The 14,529-nt window shown below is 37.4% G+C and overlaps 2 protein-coding genes across 3 annotated transcripts; both read right to left on the bottom strand.

The window, feature by feature from the left end:
- Positions 1 to 306: 306 nt before the first annotated feature.
- Positions 307 to 9,750, bottom strand: zbtb17 (zinc finger and BTB domain containing 17). Of its 2 annotated transcripts, none has more exons than XM_079589025.1 (15): positions 9,552 to 9,750; positions 8,402 to 8,646; positions 7,849 to 8,010; positions 7,415 to 7,750; positions 7,241 to 7,330; positions 6,906 to 7,153; positions 6,620 to 6,762; positions 6,169 to 6,469; positions 5,054 to 5,141; positions 4,850 to 4,966; positions 4,190 to 4,310; positions 3,972 to 4,102; positions 3,604 to 3,882; positions 3,380 to 3,469; positions 307 to 1,883 (listed from the first exon to the last, which is right to left on the bottom strand). In XM_079589025.1, exons 2-15 carry the CDS (start codon positions 8,604 to 8,606, stop codon positions 1,549 to 1,551), a joined length of 2,646 nt encoding a protein of 881 aa, XP_079445151.1. In that variant the 5' UTR covers positions 8,607 to 8,646; positions 9,552 to 9,750; the 3' UTR covers positions 307 to 1,548. The 2 variants fall into 2 exon arrangements, with proteins under 2 accessions (XP_079445151.1, XP_079445150.1); XM_079589024.1 differs by having other exon boundaries at positions 7,415 to 7,753; positions 9,552 to 9,693.
- Positions 9,751 to 10,632: 882 nt separating this feature from the next.
- hspb7 (heat shock protein family, member 7 (cardiovascular)) lies at positions 10,633 to 13,637 on the bottom strand. Its single transcript, XM_079588924.1, has 3 exons — positions 13,216 to 13,637; positions 11,678 to 11,811; positions 10,633 to 11,593 (listed from the first exon to the last, which is right to left on the bottom strand). The coding sequence occupies exons 1-3, from the start codon at positions 13,385 to 13,387 to the stop codon at positions 11,414 to 11,416; spliced, it is 486 nt and encodes a 161-aa protein (XP_079445050.1). The 5' UTR covers positions 13,388 to 13,637; the 3' UTR covers positions 10,633 to 11,413.
- Positions 13,638 to 14,529: the final 892 nt, after the last annotated feature.

The raw sequence follows: 14,529 nt of genomic DNA, 5'->3' as shown, positions 1-14,529 counted from the left end.
ACTTGTTTCCTTCCTTTGTTCTAGTTTCCCGCCACTATGAGTTGTCATGGATATTCATTTAACGAGCACACCTGTTTTTAATTAAGTTCGTCATCTTGTGGTTTTTAGTCACTCCGTTTTTCACAGTCATTGTCCGGTACTGTTTTGCTCGTGTTCGTTGTTAGTGCATAGCCTGAGTTCTTTGTTATTAAATCAAGTTATATTTGGATCTACTTCTCCCACCTTCTTCATCCCTGGGATATGTTCCTATACAGAAAATAAAAACCTTAGAAATATTCACTGGAGTAAAAAGTGGGACAAATAGCTCCAAAACAAATAAATGTTTATTTTTAAAAAGGAAAAAAAAAGAAGGCAAATAATCGACACCTGTTTTTCCTGTTCATTTACCTAATTGTTTCTCTGTTGTTATATCTAAAGCTCAATGAGTTATGACACATGAAACAACTGCAATCACTGGAAGCCTTTTACTGAAAATAACCACACTTTAAAACAGCAAAGCACCCATACCTCTGATAACTGCTGTCCATGTCAAACTGCGTTCAACAAAATGCATTGTAATTTGGTCCAAATAATGTTGTTTCGAAACTGATATTGATTTTTAAAGCTCTAATCAAAGTCTTAATGCATTTGATAAACCATTTTCATGAAAATTAAATTAGGGTAAACAACCAGTAGCCTTGTTTTCCTGGCAATAGTATAGACATTATTCAATACCAACCAAAATATTTATTTAAAAGGTTTATTAACAAACCATTAAATTGCAATGTTTTTCCATGTATTGCACTATAAATGTGGCTTAATTTATATTGTATCTAATTGTGATACAATATCCAATTGTCTGTTCTGTAAACTCCAACACAATTGGACCAAAATTACCTTGATCACTCGTAATACTAGTTTATATAATCTGACATTGAAATCTGTGATATTCAAAAATAGTAGCTTAATTGCAACACACTTCACTGATCTAAAGTAACACAAATTTTTTAATAGTTTATAGTCCATTATCAAGAACACAATGCATTTTAAAAAGATAATGTTCAAGCAGTACTATGCTCAAATGGAAAATGAGTAAACTCTACAAACCACAAATAAATGAATCAAATAAAAGTTCGGTAGCTGATTTGTTGAAAAATTTAACTTGTAGGACAGTCAATTGTTTAATTGGCCTCAGTAAAACAGTCTACAACAGTGTGAATACATGAGCTGGCAGAGGACATATACAGGGAGACAACAGAATTAAAAGATTTGACAGCATTACAAATTAAGTTTTGTTCATATTAAATTAATTTTTTTAAGTTCTTTTTTATTTAAACTTAACTCTATACAATGTAGTTTTAATAAGCTCTGCACACAAAGCGCTGTGGTTTGAGATATTATGACATCTACCTAGCATTTTCATTTAAATATGAGCGTTTAATTATAGAGTGTTAATCAGTAATAACCATACCTCTGGTGAGAAATATTACACTTTGTGACAGTCTAAAACTCCATGTGGATCTCTCTGTCCTTTTAACTCTCCTTGGGTTGAATCAGGTCAGAAACTCCTCACTCTCCTTGGTTTTCAGAGCCCTCCTCTGTCTCTGCCTGTGAACTGGTCACCTCCTCTGCCCCCTCAGTTTGAGATTCAGGCTGGACTAGAGCTACTTCTCCTTCCTCGCTCTCCTCTTCCCGTGTCCGGAACAAGAGCTCCCCTCCCTGGATGACCTGCTCAGTGGTTTGCCATGTGCCGTCTCCAGCGTACTGCTGATAAAAGTCAGAGTCTGCCTGAAACATGACCAGGGCCTGGGCAGTGTGAATGCGCACGTGCTGGGCGAGAGAGCTGGCATCCAGGAACTTCTCACCACATGAGTCGCATGCATACAAGATCTGGGTGTTGGGATCTGCAGGAATAGAGTAAAGGTTGGGTGAAATACTTGTTCACTGAAGGATTTTTATCTTGGGAGAATGTATAGAGTCATTTCATGTTAAAAAAGGACAGGGAATAAGGAAAAGGTAGAATCTTGCATTCAAGATTTTGTATCACATAATGGTGTGTGAATTCATGACACCACGATAAAGTACAACTCGCCCACTCGTTCAGGGTTTTACTACTCCTTGCAATGTCATGCATTTTGGATGCTGTTAGATCCCAAATGATTTATTTGCTCTCATAAGACCATAGTATTGATTACCAGAAGTCTATATTTTGTCAATATGGACCTTGGAAAAGACTAAATGAGTTTCTTGTGTCCTGTGTGGACAAGAACAATGCATTTCACTTCTGCACATAGCGTATTACTGTGCGAGATGAAATAGTCACTCTTCTCACAGCTTTTGCCAGCTCTGAGACACTTGCTTGTCATTTCTCCTGCTCTTTTCTTAACAACAACAAAAATCCCTCATCACGAAATTAAAGTTTAAAGTGATTGCCTGGTTGTTTCAGGGACTTCAGGTTGTGTCACAAGTCCATTCTTTTTTAGTCTCTGTGTTACTTTTGGTATATTTTCACACTTAAAATGGTAATCCTCTTGTACGCAAAGAAATAAGTCAGAAAATGATTCAATAGGCTATATAACACTTTTATCAAGAAATACTCTTATTTAAATGTTTTGGTTCAACATACTCGCCTGTTGATAAATAAATAAAAACGCCTTTAACTTGCACCAGTAAATTTGTATTTAGTTTATTTTGTAACTTTCAGGAAGGTGTACTCCTTTTTACAACAAAACATTTTTATCACATTAATAGGAAAATCTAATTTTCCTGATTAATATTTACATTATATCTTCAAGGAACCCTTATATGTCTTTGTAAAGAGTACCGGTAATAGCTGAATTTGTTAACTTTCAGAATTTGTTAACTGCTGCTGAGTACTGTACCTGAAAACACTCTTTATTTGATTTGTATCTATGTTCATTTGTATTAATTTGTGCTATCACTTGTAATTTGTGTATTTGTTCTTGCTTTACTACTGATTGTTTACTTGCCTTAAAATTTTTTTTTAACTTTATATTAGTTTTGTGTGTGTGTGTGGTATACAAATTCGAGAATTGTGAAATTTCACTGGTATGCAAAATGTTGGTGACATAACCTTATTCCTTAAAAAAACACTGTAACAATAACTTTTACTCATTTCCACCCCAGAAAATCAGAAGCAGTTTTGGTGTCGGTGATACTGGCCTTCATTCGTTGCACTTTCTAAAAAGGTGTCATTACACAAATATTTGACAAATACTGTCTTTATGTTGTTTCTACATTAATTAGGAGTTTCAATGTGAAATGATGTATTACAATATAAAAATATCTTAAAAATGTGAATGTTAGGTGCGATTAATAAAAATGTGCAATTAATTAGTTGACAGCACTCATATATACAGTATATAAAGTATGTACTCACCTGCTTCTTGGACTTTCTCCACTGCTTTTGTGATCTCTGCTTTCAGTGCTTCAGTTTCATCTACGGACACAGAGGTTGCCACTGGCAACACTACAGGGGTCAAGAACAACAAATAATGTTAGGAGACCATCCGGGGCAATTATGGTGACACTCAGATTTAGCAAATGCCCTTAGAACCACCTTTCTACAAGGCTTTATCACACTCCTCTGTCATATTCTCTTACCCGTGAGCTGTGCTACGGCACTGCCAGCCAGAGCTTCTGTGGCCAAAGTCACAATGTCATCTGTAGTAACCGTGACGATGTTGACTTCATTATTGTCGAGCTCTGAGCCCGGGCCAGAGTCAGACAGCAGCTTCTCCTCCTCGTCGTCGTCATCCTCCTCAGCCACCACCAGTCTCTTCATGCCCGCCTTCCCCTGGTGCACCGTCTTCACATGGGAACGCAGATTGTCCACACGGTTGAATCCTCGACCACACTTATCGCACAGGAAAGGTTTCTCCCCTGCAACCAAGAAGTCATTAGAAGCACATAGGAGAGAACTACATATGAAAAGGCTCAATTATAAATAAAAAAAACATGTTGCATCTTACCTGTGTGAATGATGATATGCTTTGAGAGATCTCCCACATTGACAAACGCTTTGTTACAGGTGTGGCACTTGTGTGGTCGAATATTATCATGATGACGGATGTGATTGGCCAGCTGGCTGGACTGGACAAACCTTTGAGGTATAATAGTCAAATTGAACTTTTAATGTGTGGTGCCATTGTGAATCTATGCTAAATCATTTATGCAGTGTCTCAAATACCTTTTTCCACAGCGGTCACACACGTACGGTTTCTCCCCAGTGTGTTGGCGAACATGAGCAATGAGTGAACTGGCCTGTGTGAAGCCTTTTCCACAAATCAGACACAGACAGGGCTTTTCCCCTTAAACAGAAAGACAGAGACATTCAAATCAACTTTTAAAGAGGACCTATTATGCTTTTTTTACATTTTCAACTTTCCTTAGTGTGTAATGTTGCTGTTTGAGCATGAAAAAGTCCTGCAAAGTTACGAAGCACAAAGTCTGCTCTATATCAGTAAGCACTGTTTATGAACTCCCAGAAACACCTCGATTGTAGTCTTCAGTGTTCTTCTGGGAACGTGCATGTCACATTATTACTCATTTGGTTGAGTTGCGTTAGTAGTGTGTTGTCGCTATCTCCAAGAGATGCTGATCTAATGCGTTATGGTAAGGGATGTGACATTTCCGAAAAACGCTTGAAGAGGTTGACCAATCACAACACACGATCCAGCTGACCAATCAGAGCACACTGCACTTTTCGGAAGACAGGGCTTCATAGAGACCAGAACTAGTGTTACAGACTGACATTCAAGCATGAACATTCAAAACAAAATCAAGACTTTGTAAAAGAGTCCTCTCTTTATAGACAACTGTGACTGAGGACATGAGAAACGACTCATACCTGTGTGGATGCGCACATGTCTCTGCAAGGCCCCAGGGTCGGCAAAGGCTCTCTGGCAGTGCATGCAGACGAAAGGCTTTTCACCACTGTGCACACGCAGGTGTCTCTTCAGGTTGCCTGTGAACAGAGGGACATTAAAATTCCTTTGCGCATGCATATATTTCTGTGAAAATGCCATAACTTGTCCCAATGTGTAAATCTCACCTGAGGTGGTGAACTGTTTCCCACACTCCTTACACTTAAGTGGCCCATCTGCAATGTGGATCTTCAGATGTGCTTTCAGGTTCCCCAACTAGAAAAAAAATATAATAATAATTAAATCAAATCTATTTGTTCACACAGTTATCTGTGCATTCTGTCTCAAAAACAAAAAAACTATGTGTCCTCAGCTTTTTGTTATGCCTGATTAAAATGCCTTTGTAATGTAATCTACTGTTGTAGAAATGGTACAATATCAATAATATGTTATAATCTATAAATTTTGTCTGAATATTATATTATATTTTTATTATATTACATTTATATTCACAGAATTATTTCTAATATTATTACAGAATTATTTCTACATATAATATATAAAAAGCAAAAGAGTATAACATTCTGTTGTGATGCTAACAATATTAATATATATATATATATATATATAGATTATTATTATTATTTAATTTGATCTAGCTTGTAGTTAACATTAGTTAACTACAAACATGAACTAACAATGAGCAGCATTTATTGTAGAACTATTGCTCATTATTGTCATTCTCAACATTTACTAATAGTTTTTAAAATCAAAAGTTGTATCTGTTAACATTAGTTAACGCATAATATGAGTATTAATTTTTACTAACATTAAAAAAAGGTTAATAAATCCTGTAAAATATATATTGCTCACTGTTAATTTGTGCATTAATGCTAATGCATTAACTTATGTTAACAAAAGAGACCTTATTGAACCTTATTTTACAATAAAAACAGTAATATTGTGAAATATCATAATTTGAATTTTTCAGGAATTTTATTTTTATTCTTTTTTTTATTCTTGTGATGGCAAAGCTGAATTTTCCACATCATTACTCCAGTCTTCAGTGTCACATGAACCTTTCTGTAATCATTCTTATATGCTGATTTTCTGCTCAAGAAACATTTCTTAATATTATCATCAATATTGTAAACGGTTGTGCTGCTTAAGATTTTTGTTGAAACCGTGCTGAATTTAATTAATGAATTTGAGTCCCTCAAAAATGACTCACACAAAAATAATTATATATCATATAATATACACATCTTTATAAGACTGTAAGGTTTTTAAGAGGATCTCTCACCTGGTTGAATTTCTTGTCACAGTGTTGACATTTGTGACCTTTGTTAGTGTCGTGGGTCTCTAGGTGTCTCATCTTGGCAGTGGGGTCAGAAAAGGCCCGTTCGCAGTAGTCACAGTGGTAGGGTTTTTCTCCACTGTGCACCAACTGATGCCGCTTCAGGTTTCCAGAAGTGGTGAAGAGCTTCCCACAGTCCTCACAGCTGTAACGCGCCTCATCCGTGTGACGCTTCCTGTGTAGGTTCAGCAGACTGATTTGCCGATAACTCTTTCCGCACGTGGAACAGCAGTATGGCTTTAGAGGACTGGAGAAACAGAAACGGGTAAGAACGTGAGGAAAACTGCACATGGTGAAGTTTTTCTGTAAATATGGTTTACTTTATTTCATCTTATGGTTGACAAATCAGATGAGACTGTAGAGGAAGAGCATTAAACTGTATGGATATAGTGCTCACCTGTGTGTTTTCTCATGTGCTTTGCAGGCAGCTGGGTCTGAGAAAGCTTTGTCACAGTCTCTGCAACTAAATGGCTTCTCACCAGTGTGTATGCGCATGTGACGTTTAAAGTTGCCTGTGTGTGTAAACTTCTTTCCACAGTCCTGCAAGTAATCAGAAAAACTATAATGAAAATAGAACTATTAAACCTGACAGTGGAAAAGTCTATCATTTTGACTGGTACTGTATAACAAACAGACCGAAAGGAAAAAGACAATAAGGATTACAAAATTGAAGAATCTCTCACCTCACATTTGTGTGTGACGGAGCCATATGCTCTGGACTCACTGCGCTCAGCTGCGGACAAGGAATGCCTCCCCTCCGAACCTGTCGTTTCTTCATCCTCGGTGTCCATATCCTCGTCTTCTTCTTCTTCTTCTTCGTCCTCATCATCCTCCTCCTCCTCCTCTCCTTCGTCTTCATCCTCTCCATCTTCTTCTTGTACCACGTTCTCCATGCTCTCAGCTTTTGACACACTTTCCTCTGCATCATCAACTTTTAGCAAAAATGTTAACAGTTATTAAACCTAAACATAAAAATATAAGGTGAATGTACACCATAGTTATAGACGGCAGAATGTACCTTGCGTACACGTGTGAACGGTTGCATATTTCGACTTGCTTCTCCTTCTACTAACAAATGACCGTTTAGCCGCCATCCTCTGTGAGAGTTCTGTAGGAGCAGTATAGTGTCACACAAGTATTGAAACATGGTTAACATTAACAAAATCGTTACGAGTAGAGAATGGACACTAACTAGGAGTGTAGTCTGTGTCAGAAGGGTCATCTTGGTATGGTGGAATCTCTTTTGTGGCTTTCTCTTCTTCTGTTTCTGTCTTGCTATCCAAGACAATGGCTTTTTTTAGCCTCATTTTAGACGGCCTACTAAATTTGCTGACAGCTCTCAGAGACTTTGTGCTTTGTTTCTCAGTCATGCTACTCGCAGCCTCCTGGGTTTCTGTTATTTCTGACTGCGAGGGAGCTTCCTTCACTTCAGGAACCGCATTCGGAGTCACTGAATGACTCTCCTGCTCCTCCTGGGAACTTGCATCCACCGGATTCCTCACAGATCTCGGCTGTTCCTCAGTTACTACTACTTTACATGAACACAAATGAGAAAGGGTTTATAGATTTATAACTTCAGTACCTTCTTAAACTAACAGCATATGATAATCTGAATTCTGCACTAACCAGGCTTGGTTGATGAAGGAACAGTCAAGGACTGAAAAGCTGAACACGCATTGACAATTTCCTGCATTTGAAGGAAAGTAGCTACAGCAATAACGTCCTCTATGTTCTGAGGGCTCAAAGTCAGCTTTGCGGTGTACATAAACTCAAGGACTTGCTCAAGACCTGAATACAAAATTGAACACATTAGACAAAGGCAGAAAACAACAAACAACCAAAGAGCAGAGAACTGTTCAAATTGAATTGCATATGATTAACCACAAAAGATCAAATTAATGGGATAATTCACCCAAAAATAATTACTCACCCTTATGTTGTTCCAAAAGTGTATGGCTTTCTTTCTTTTTTGGAATATGAAAAAACAATGGTTCTTTGTCCATACAATGGAGATAAATTTTTTGTCTCCCAACGTTCTAAAAAATATTTTTATTTTGCGTTCCACAGAATGAAAGAAATGCATTTGAAACAAAATGAGGGTGAGTAATTGATGACCAAATTAAATTTTTTAGGTGGACAGTCCCTTTAATAAAAGTTATCTGTAAGAATGCAAGCCTACCTGATGCATTGCTGATATCAAGATGAACAACATCTTTCTGGTCCAAAAAGAGTGTGCGGAAGTAAGCACTACATGCCGCCAGCACAGCCTTATGGGCCTTGAAGTCAACTCCATCCACCACAAAAGTGCAGTCACAAAGAAGACCCAACTGACGTTGTTCATTAAGTTGCCCTAGGACTTTCCCACTATGCCAAGGAAAGTCCATGACGGATGGAGCAGACTATTGCACTTTAGGCCACAGTATCCTATTCATAAAAAAAGGAGAAAAATAAATAAATGGTTGGACTATTTGCTGCTTTTGCATTTGAGGCTTACAAACTAAATGCCCCAGTTTGCAAGGATGTAAACAATTTGAGGTGAACCAGGGCCTTAGTCTGGTCAACGTTCTCCCTAGCCATTCATATCAATTATGTCCCAGTCCCAGCCCCTGTGAATTTTACCATATGTATGAAAAATGCAGAGAATATTGATTATGGCCATAATTAAATATTGTATTTTTTTAAGTACTTTCACAAAAAGTACTAAAACTGAATATTAATTTTTGTTCTGTGATCTACATCTCATCCAAATGTAACTTACTCCTATATCTGGACATCTAATGGAATATCTGTGGAATATCTAATACAGTACAAAATTATCCCTCTTATGGTGCTTTATATTCATTATGATTCAGTGCGTGTATATAGACAAACATGAATCATCCAACAGACTTGTTAAGACGTTATTTACTTCAATAAACAAACATCATTATGTAACAGTCCGTGTGTTTCTGTACGACACTGAAACGAGCTCGCTAGGGACATTTTGTCCAGCAGTCTAATTCAAACTTTCATTATCAGCCTAATCGAGCACAATGATGTCTGAATGTCTGGCTTTAGCGAGTAAATGTATCTAGTGATTTGGAGAGTAACTGCGCAATACTCCAACAAGAATGTGACGATGTTGCTGATTGATTATGAGTCCTCTCTGTCTCTGTTAGCTCCGGGATTAATTCAGCGTGCCTGGCCCTGCTGGATCAAGATGGCGCTGACAGAGGCGGGCTATAATCCTGCCTGTTCTTTGCTTATTTTAGCTGCGCGTTCCTTAGAGACTTGCCTGGAAAGTAGCCCTAAAACAATTCGACGATCGGGTCATGTTTGACGTTCTTTACCTTATATAATGGACGAGTTTCTAGCTTTCCCTGACTTCAGCTGATCCCGTCCAATCGAGTGTTTCGGTGATCGATCTCACTGCTCAGCCTCGTCGCGCCGCCATCTTCCGCTCTCTGATCGATTGATAGTGGCCGAGCGAATGGCTGGAAGTTAAGCACCACAGCGCATGCGCGAACTTTTCTTGTAACTGTTTTGGCCACATGACGGCGAACTTGAGCTATTATTAAATACAGTGGTCTAGTAATAATAAAAGACCAGACCAGAGTAAGGAAATATCCATAAAATAAAACGCAGCTAGTATATTAATTGGTCCATTAATGCTTTTTAACACCACCACGGGTTACATATCAAAATATGTTTTGAATTGATGCCAATCTAAGGCATTTATAGACTATAAATTATAGTGCACATTTTAGTTATTAACCAAACCATCAGTGAACCATTATGTAGCTTTAGGCAAAAAATGGCAGACCTATTTCTGCTATTTAGGTGCTTTATGTTCCCAATTCACATTTAAGAACTTAAATCTACATCGAATCTACATCAGAACGCTAGTATGTTTCAAAAATTTTAATCTCATGTAAATGTTCATATTTCCTCAATAATTTTGAACGCTGGAAAACACTCCCTTAACCAGCTGATTTTCTGGTTTTAGCTGCTCTCCCAATCTGGTTTTAAAGGGGTTTGGACATTTTTTAGTTGGTTTGGTTTGGAGACCAACTGACCTTTCAGCTAAACCAGCAAAGACGACTGGAAGACCAGCCAAATCTAGTCCAGCTGATTATTTTAGGATTTTAAGATAATTTATTTTATAGTTTTAATTTCAGATTTTGAAGGAAATAATAAACTGTCTTAATATGTACAACTGATTTGCATACATTTCTAGGCCTATCTGGTTCAGCAGCACAGTGACAGGTATATGGATGACAAAGCATAAAAATAGTTGATGATAAGACTGAATAATAACAGCACCAGACTCTATTTATAGAATACTCAGAGACACAGTACCTGTCATTTGCTCATGATGTCCACTTTAATGGAAGTGGACATAAACCAAATCACTGACTCACAAGCTCAAAATATTCATCAAAGGTGTTCTGGTTTTATTCTGTTCTAAAGTGGTTTTAATCACACAACACAACAATTGAACATTTAGAAAATGTACCTTTTGATAACAATAACAATCAGTTCAATAAATATGTTTCTCACCATTTGGGAACGAGTTGCGTTATTTGTTCTGATTGTTTGTCATACAGTGGGCTCCAAAAATGTGAGAGACAACTTTTTTCAAGAAGGTTTGTCCTTTTTCATTGAATGATAGCAGCATTCAAGCTGCATGGACTCCACAAGTTTATGTCAAACCTGATGATCATGATTCTCCAGCATAATTTGAGAAAAACATCTTGAGCTTTAATGAAAGCAAGAACATCTAACCGCCTACAAAGAGTCACATGATTAGTGTAACAAATTTGTTTACTTGATTAGTAACACGGAAATAGTGCAGAATCTGCAACACTTCCTATTCATTTAAATATACATAATTTTCTTTCCTACTCTCAAAATTCTAAAATGTTCTCTTTCTTTCTAAGTTTAACTTTTGAATCTCAGATTTTAAATGTGGTCTCTGACTTTTGGACCCCACTGTACGTATATTGTAAGGTGATATGCAGTTGGCAGAGAATTGAAGTTAGCAGTGCATTTGTCTTGAATGTTTTGAATACATATGACAGGATTAAATTCCATCCAAGTCTAATGAGAAGAAATGAGAGAAGGTCATGGAGGAATGACAAAGCAGGACTAAGTAACTATATTTTCGAGGTCATTTATCACAGGGAAACAGATACAGCAGGAGGGGAAAGATCTAAATTTTGATCTCTGTGCGGAACGTCTGTGCGTGCTCGAGTTTTGCAGTGTTTCTCTGTGCTTTTATAGTGAGAGTCCCATCAGCCCCTAAACATGACTTGACCGAGGTGGGGTCCACATCCTCTGGTAGTTGGCATTTATGGGTAAAAGTGTTCAACACTGTCCCATCAGTAGCAAGCTGTTAAACAAAACGCATACATAAGGGAATTAATTATTTTCTGAACAATTCAGTAGTATTATACAGAGGTCTGTATCTGTTTACCTTTTCAGCATGAACTTCAATCTGATTGTTTGAGGTGGTGACTATCACATCCTCAGGTGAGAAGTCTTGGACATCCACTGTGAATTGGTATGTGTCTCCCAGAGTCTTGATGTTCCCAACTGTCCCTGTTCTGTCTAAAGGAAAACATAAAATCTAATGTGATTTCTGAAATATATTACACAAGCGTTCTGGAATACTTGATTCTGATTGGTCAGTCGCACCATCAAGGGCTCTTTTGTGCCCATGTTTTTATGTTTACATACAAGCGTAACTGGCGTCAGCTTGCGTCTCAATTATAGACGGTGGTTAAAATGATATTAATAGGTCTATTACTGTAGAATTGTTGCAGGTTTCATCTTGTAGCTAGGCAGATTGTTTTGTAGCCTACATCGTGATGGACTTTTTTTTTCTTCTTAGTGGGAGCTTAAAATAGCCAAGATTATAAAATAAAATCAACTCAAAATTCCATTTATTATTTTTTATTTTTTTTTATTTTTCAGTGACAAACTCATGCTATACTTAAATGCATTCTGAATGTGACTGAAACTAACCTGTTATTCCTCACTTCTGGGTCAAGAAAATAAGCATAACTTTTTTTTAATGATAGGGATGTACTAATACTATATTTTTTCAATTTGTATTCTTTAATATTTTGGGGGTTATTTTTTTAGAGGATGATTCTGGACAGTATTCATCTGTATGTACAGTATATATTTTCACTAACTAGTTATTGAAGTATTTTCAGACATAATTACTTTTATTAGTTTTTCCATTTGGATATATATTTTGACATTATCCATTGCCACTATTTTGTGTGTGTTTATATAGCAGGTGCCAAGCCATCAAGTGTCGTACCATTCCGATGTAGAAAAACTTAAACATTCACAACATAATTCACAACATAAAATACCACCAGTTAAATCAGCAATGAGTATTGAATATACTCTGTTATGTTACACAAACACCACTATGTTACAAATGGGCATTCCTGTTAATTAATACCCTTCTAATGATGTGTGAAAATTTGCCTTGATGTATCTCAGACTATCACTTCATATCCATATATCAGGCTCAGCAACAGATCGCCCTCGAGTCATTCCCCAACAGTGAAGTCACAGCACTGGCTCTGGCCCAAAACATTCCTTAATTTACCCTTTCTCTGCCCCCCATGTGCCCTTGTATAGCATGTGAACAATCTGTTGTTTTTACATACTTCTACAGTTACCAAGATGCAATGTGAATATTAAATACATCTGCCTTCACATACATATCACGCAGACAAACAGTCAAATCTCAAGTCAAGTCAGTCTTGAATATACTATCATAAATACATTTTCAGGCCTCATGCAGTTGACACATTTCTACAGTCAGTGCCCATTTTTTGTGTACAGTCTTTAAAAGTATAATTAGAATGTGACTATATCCAGTCAAAACTGATTATCATCCAAAACAAAAATGTTTAATGAGTTAAAACTGATAAAGAAACATTAGGCTCTATCCAGTAAGAACTGAAACCAGCCTTTTTCCTAATAACTCACTTGGAAATCCCAAAGCATCCTTTGGACACATGAAAGATCCAAAGTCCTCAGCAAAGAGTCCCCGGCTCTTCTCCATGTATGGGTTTGTTGAGGTTGAGGATGAAGATGAGGAGGATGATTTCTGGTGGTAACTGCGCTCCGACCGGTAGGCAGAGGAGTTGGTCGCACTCATTAGTCTTTAGATGGTTTGTTTGCCTCAATTTGATATCCAGTCAGGGCTTTGTATTGATACGCAGAGCACAGAGTTTATAAATGAGGTGGTTTTGTGCCCTGCCCTTTATTAAAACATGGTATGAATCCACTCTCAAGCCTGTTTGTATTAGCCGTGTCTCCCTGGTGTGGCTATTGTCTGGCTGGCTGTCTTTTATATGGTGGCTCTAGCTTCTTACTTCTATGTGTGTGTGTGTTAATTGTAGGATGACAGTGTGCTATAATTATCATGCGAGGGAGAGGGGCTCTGTGGTCGGAAAAGTTTTGTGGGATGAGGACTTGAGGTTGAGAAAGGGGCTCTGACAAAGACTCAAAGATAGGAAAGGGAGAGAGATATGGGGGGGGGGGGGGGGGGGTCAACAGCTGGCATTCCAGACACTCGCTCCCTGAAATAGCCGTTCTCTTCCTCTCTCCCGTTCTGTGTGCTCTCCATCCATTTTTCTCCAGCCTGCCATCCACAGCAATTTGCCATGATTTACAAATACAGGCGTCAGAGGCTCGTGATGCCTGTCAATCTGAAAATTACAGTAAACACAGGTCCTGAGGGTGTTCATCTCTGCATAAACAACAATGCTGAGGAATGACAGTTCAAAATGAGGATTAACAGAAAGATGGAAGGAATGTCGATGAGAGAGTGACGTTGAGGGACAGATGACGTTAGGAAAACGGATTAGGAGGCATTTGTTTTTGGAGGAGAGCTACTAATAATAGACATTTTAGTGTTGGTTCATTACAGAATTACCGTTTCCTTTTCATGAGTTGTTTAAGATAGGGGTGCACTGATATTACATTTCAGACTAATACTGATAAGCCAATAATTACTTTTATGGTATGGTCAAATAAATGGCCAGTATTCAAATTCTATACAGTTTTGTGTAAATAGATCAATTTATAAAATGCTAAAATTGAAGAATAATGCACATTAAATGTAATATTTATTTTGCTAAAGATAAAAATCTTTAGAGATTTTAAAGATTTAACTGAGTGTTCGATGACAGCAAAGGCAATCTGAATGTAAAAAAGAGGAAATTATTAAATATCCGATACTGACCAATACTGATAAATTAAAACATCTCTAATATCAGCTGATAACTTATTTGGTAT

The sequence above is a fragment of the Phoxinus phoxinus genome (assembly GCF_949152265.1).
Source record: "Phoxinus phoxinus genome assembly, chromosome: 18".
Lineage (NCBI taxonomy): Eukaryota > Metazoa > Chordata > Actinopteri > Cypriniformes > Leuciscidae > Phoxinus > Phoxinus phoxinus.
This window is presented reverse-complemented; position numbering and strand designations above follow the sequence as displayed.

Excerpts from the sequence above, each read along its gene's own strand:
- zbtb17 (XM_079589024.1), bottom strand. The coding sequence starts at position 8,606 with ATGGACTTTCCTTGGCATAGTGGGAAAGTCCTAGGGCAACTTAATGAA. Across the intron at positions 4,311-4,849 it reads ACATGTGCGCATCCACACAG|GGGAAAAGCCCTGTCTGTGT; the intron begins GTATGAGTCGTT and ends TTTCTGTTTAAG. Across the intron at positions 4,103-4,189 it reads TGTGACCGCTGTGGAAAAAG|GTTTGTCCAGTCCAGCCAGC; the intron begins GTATTTGAGACA and ends TATACCTCAAAG.
- hspb7 (XM_079588924.1), bottom strand. The coding sequence starts at position 13,387 with ATGAGTGCGACCAACTCCTCTGCCTACCGGTCGGAGCGCAGTTACCAC. Across the intron at positions 11,812-13,215 it reads GGATGCTTTGGGATTTCCAA|ACAGAACAGGGACAGTTGGG; the intron begins GTGAGTTATTAG and ends GTTTTCCTTTAG. Across the intron at positions 11,594-11,677 it reads TTGAAGTTCATGCTGAAAAG|CTTGCTACTGATGGGACAGT; the intron begins GTAAACAGATAC and ends TTTGTTTAACAG.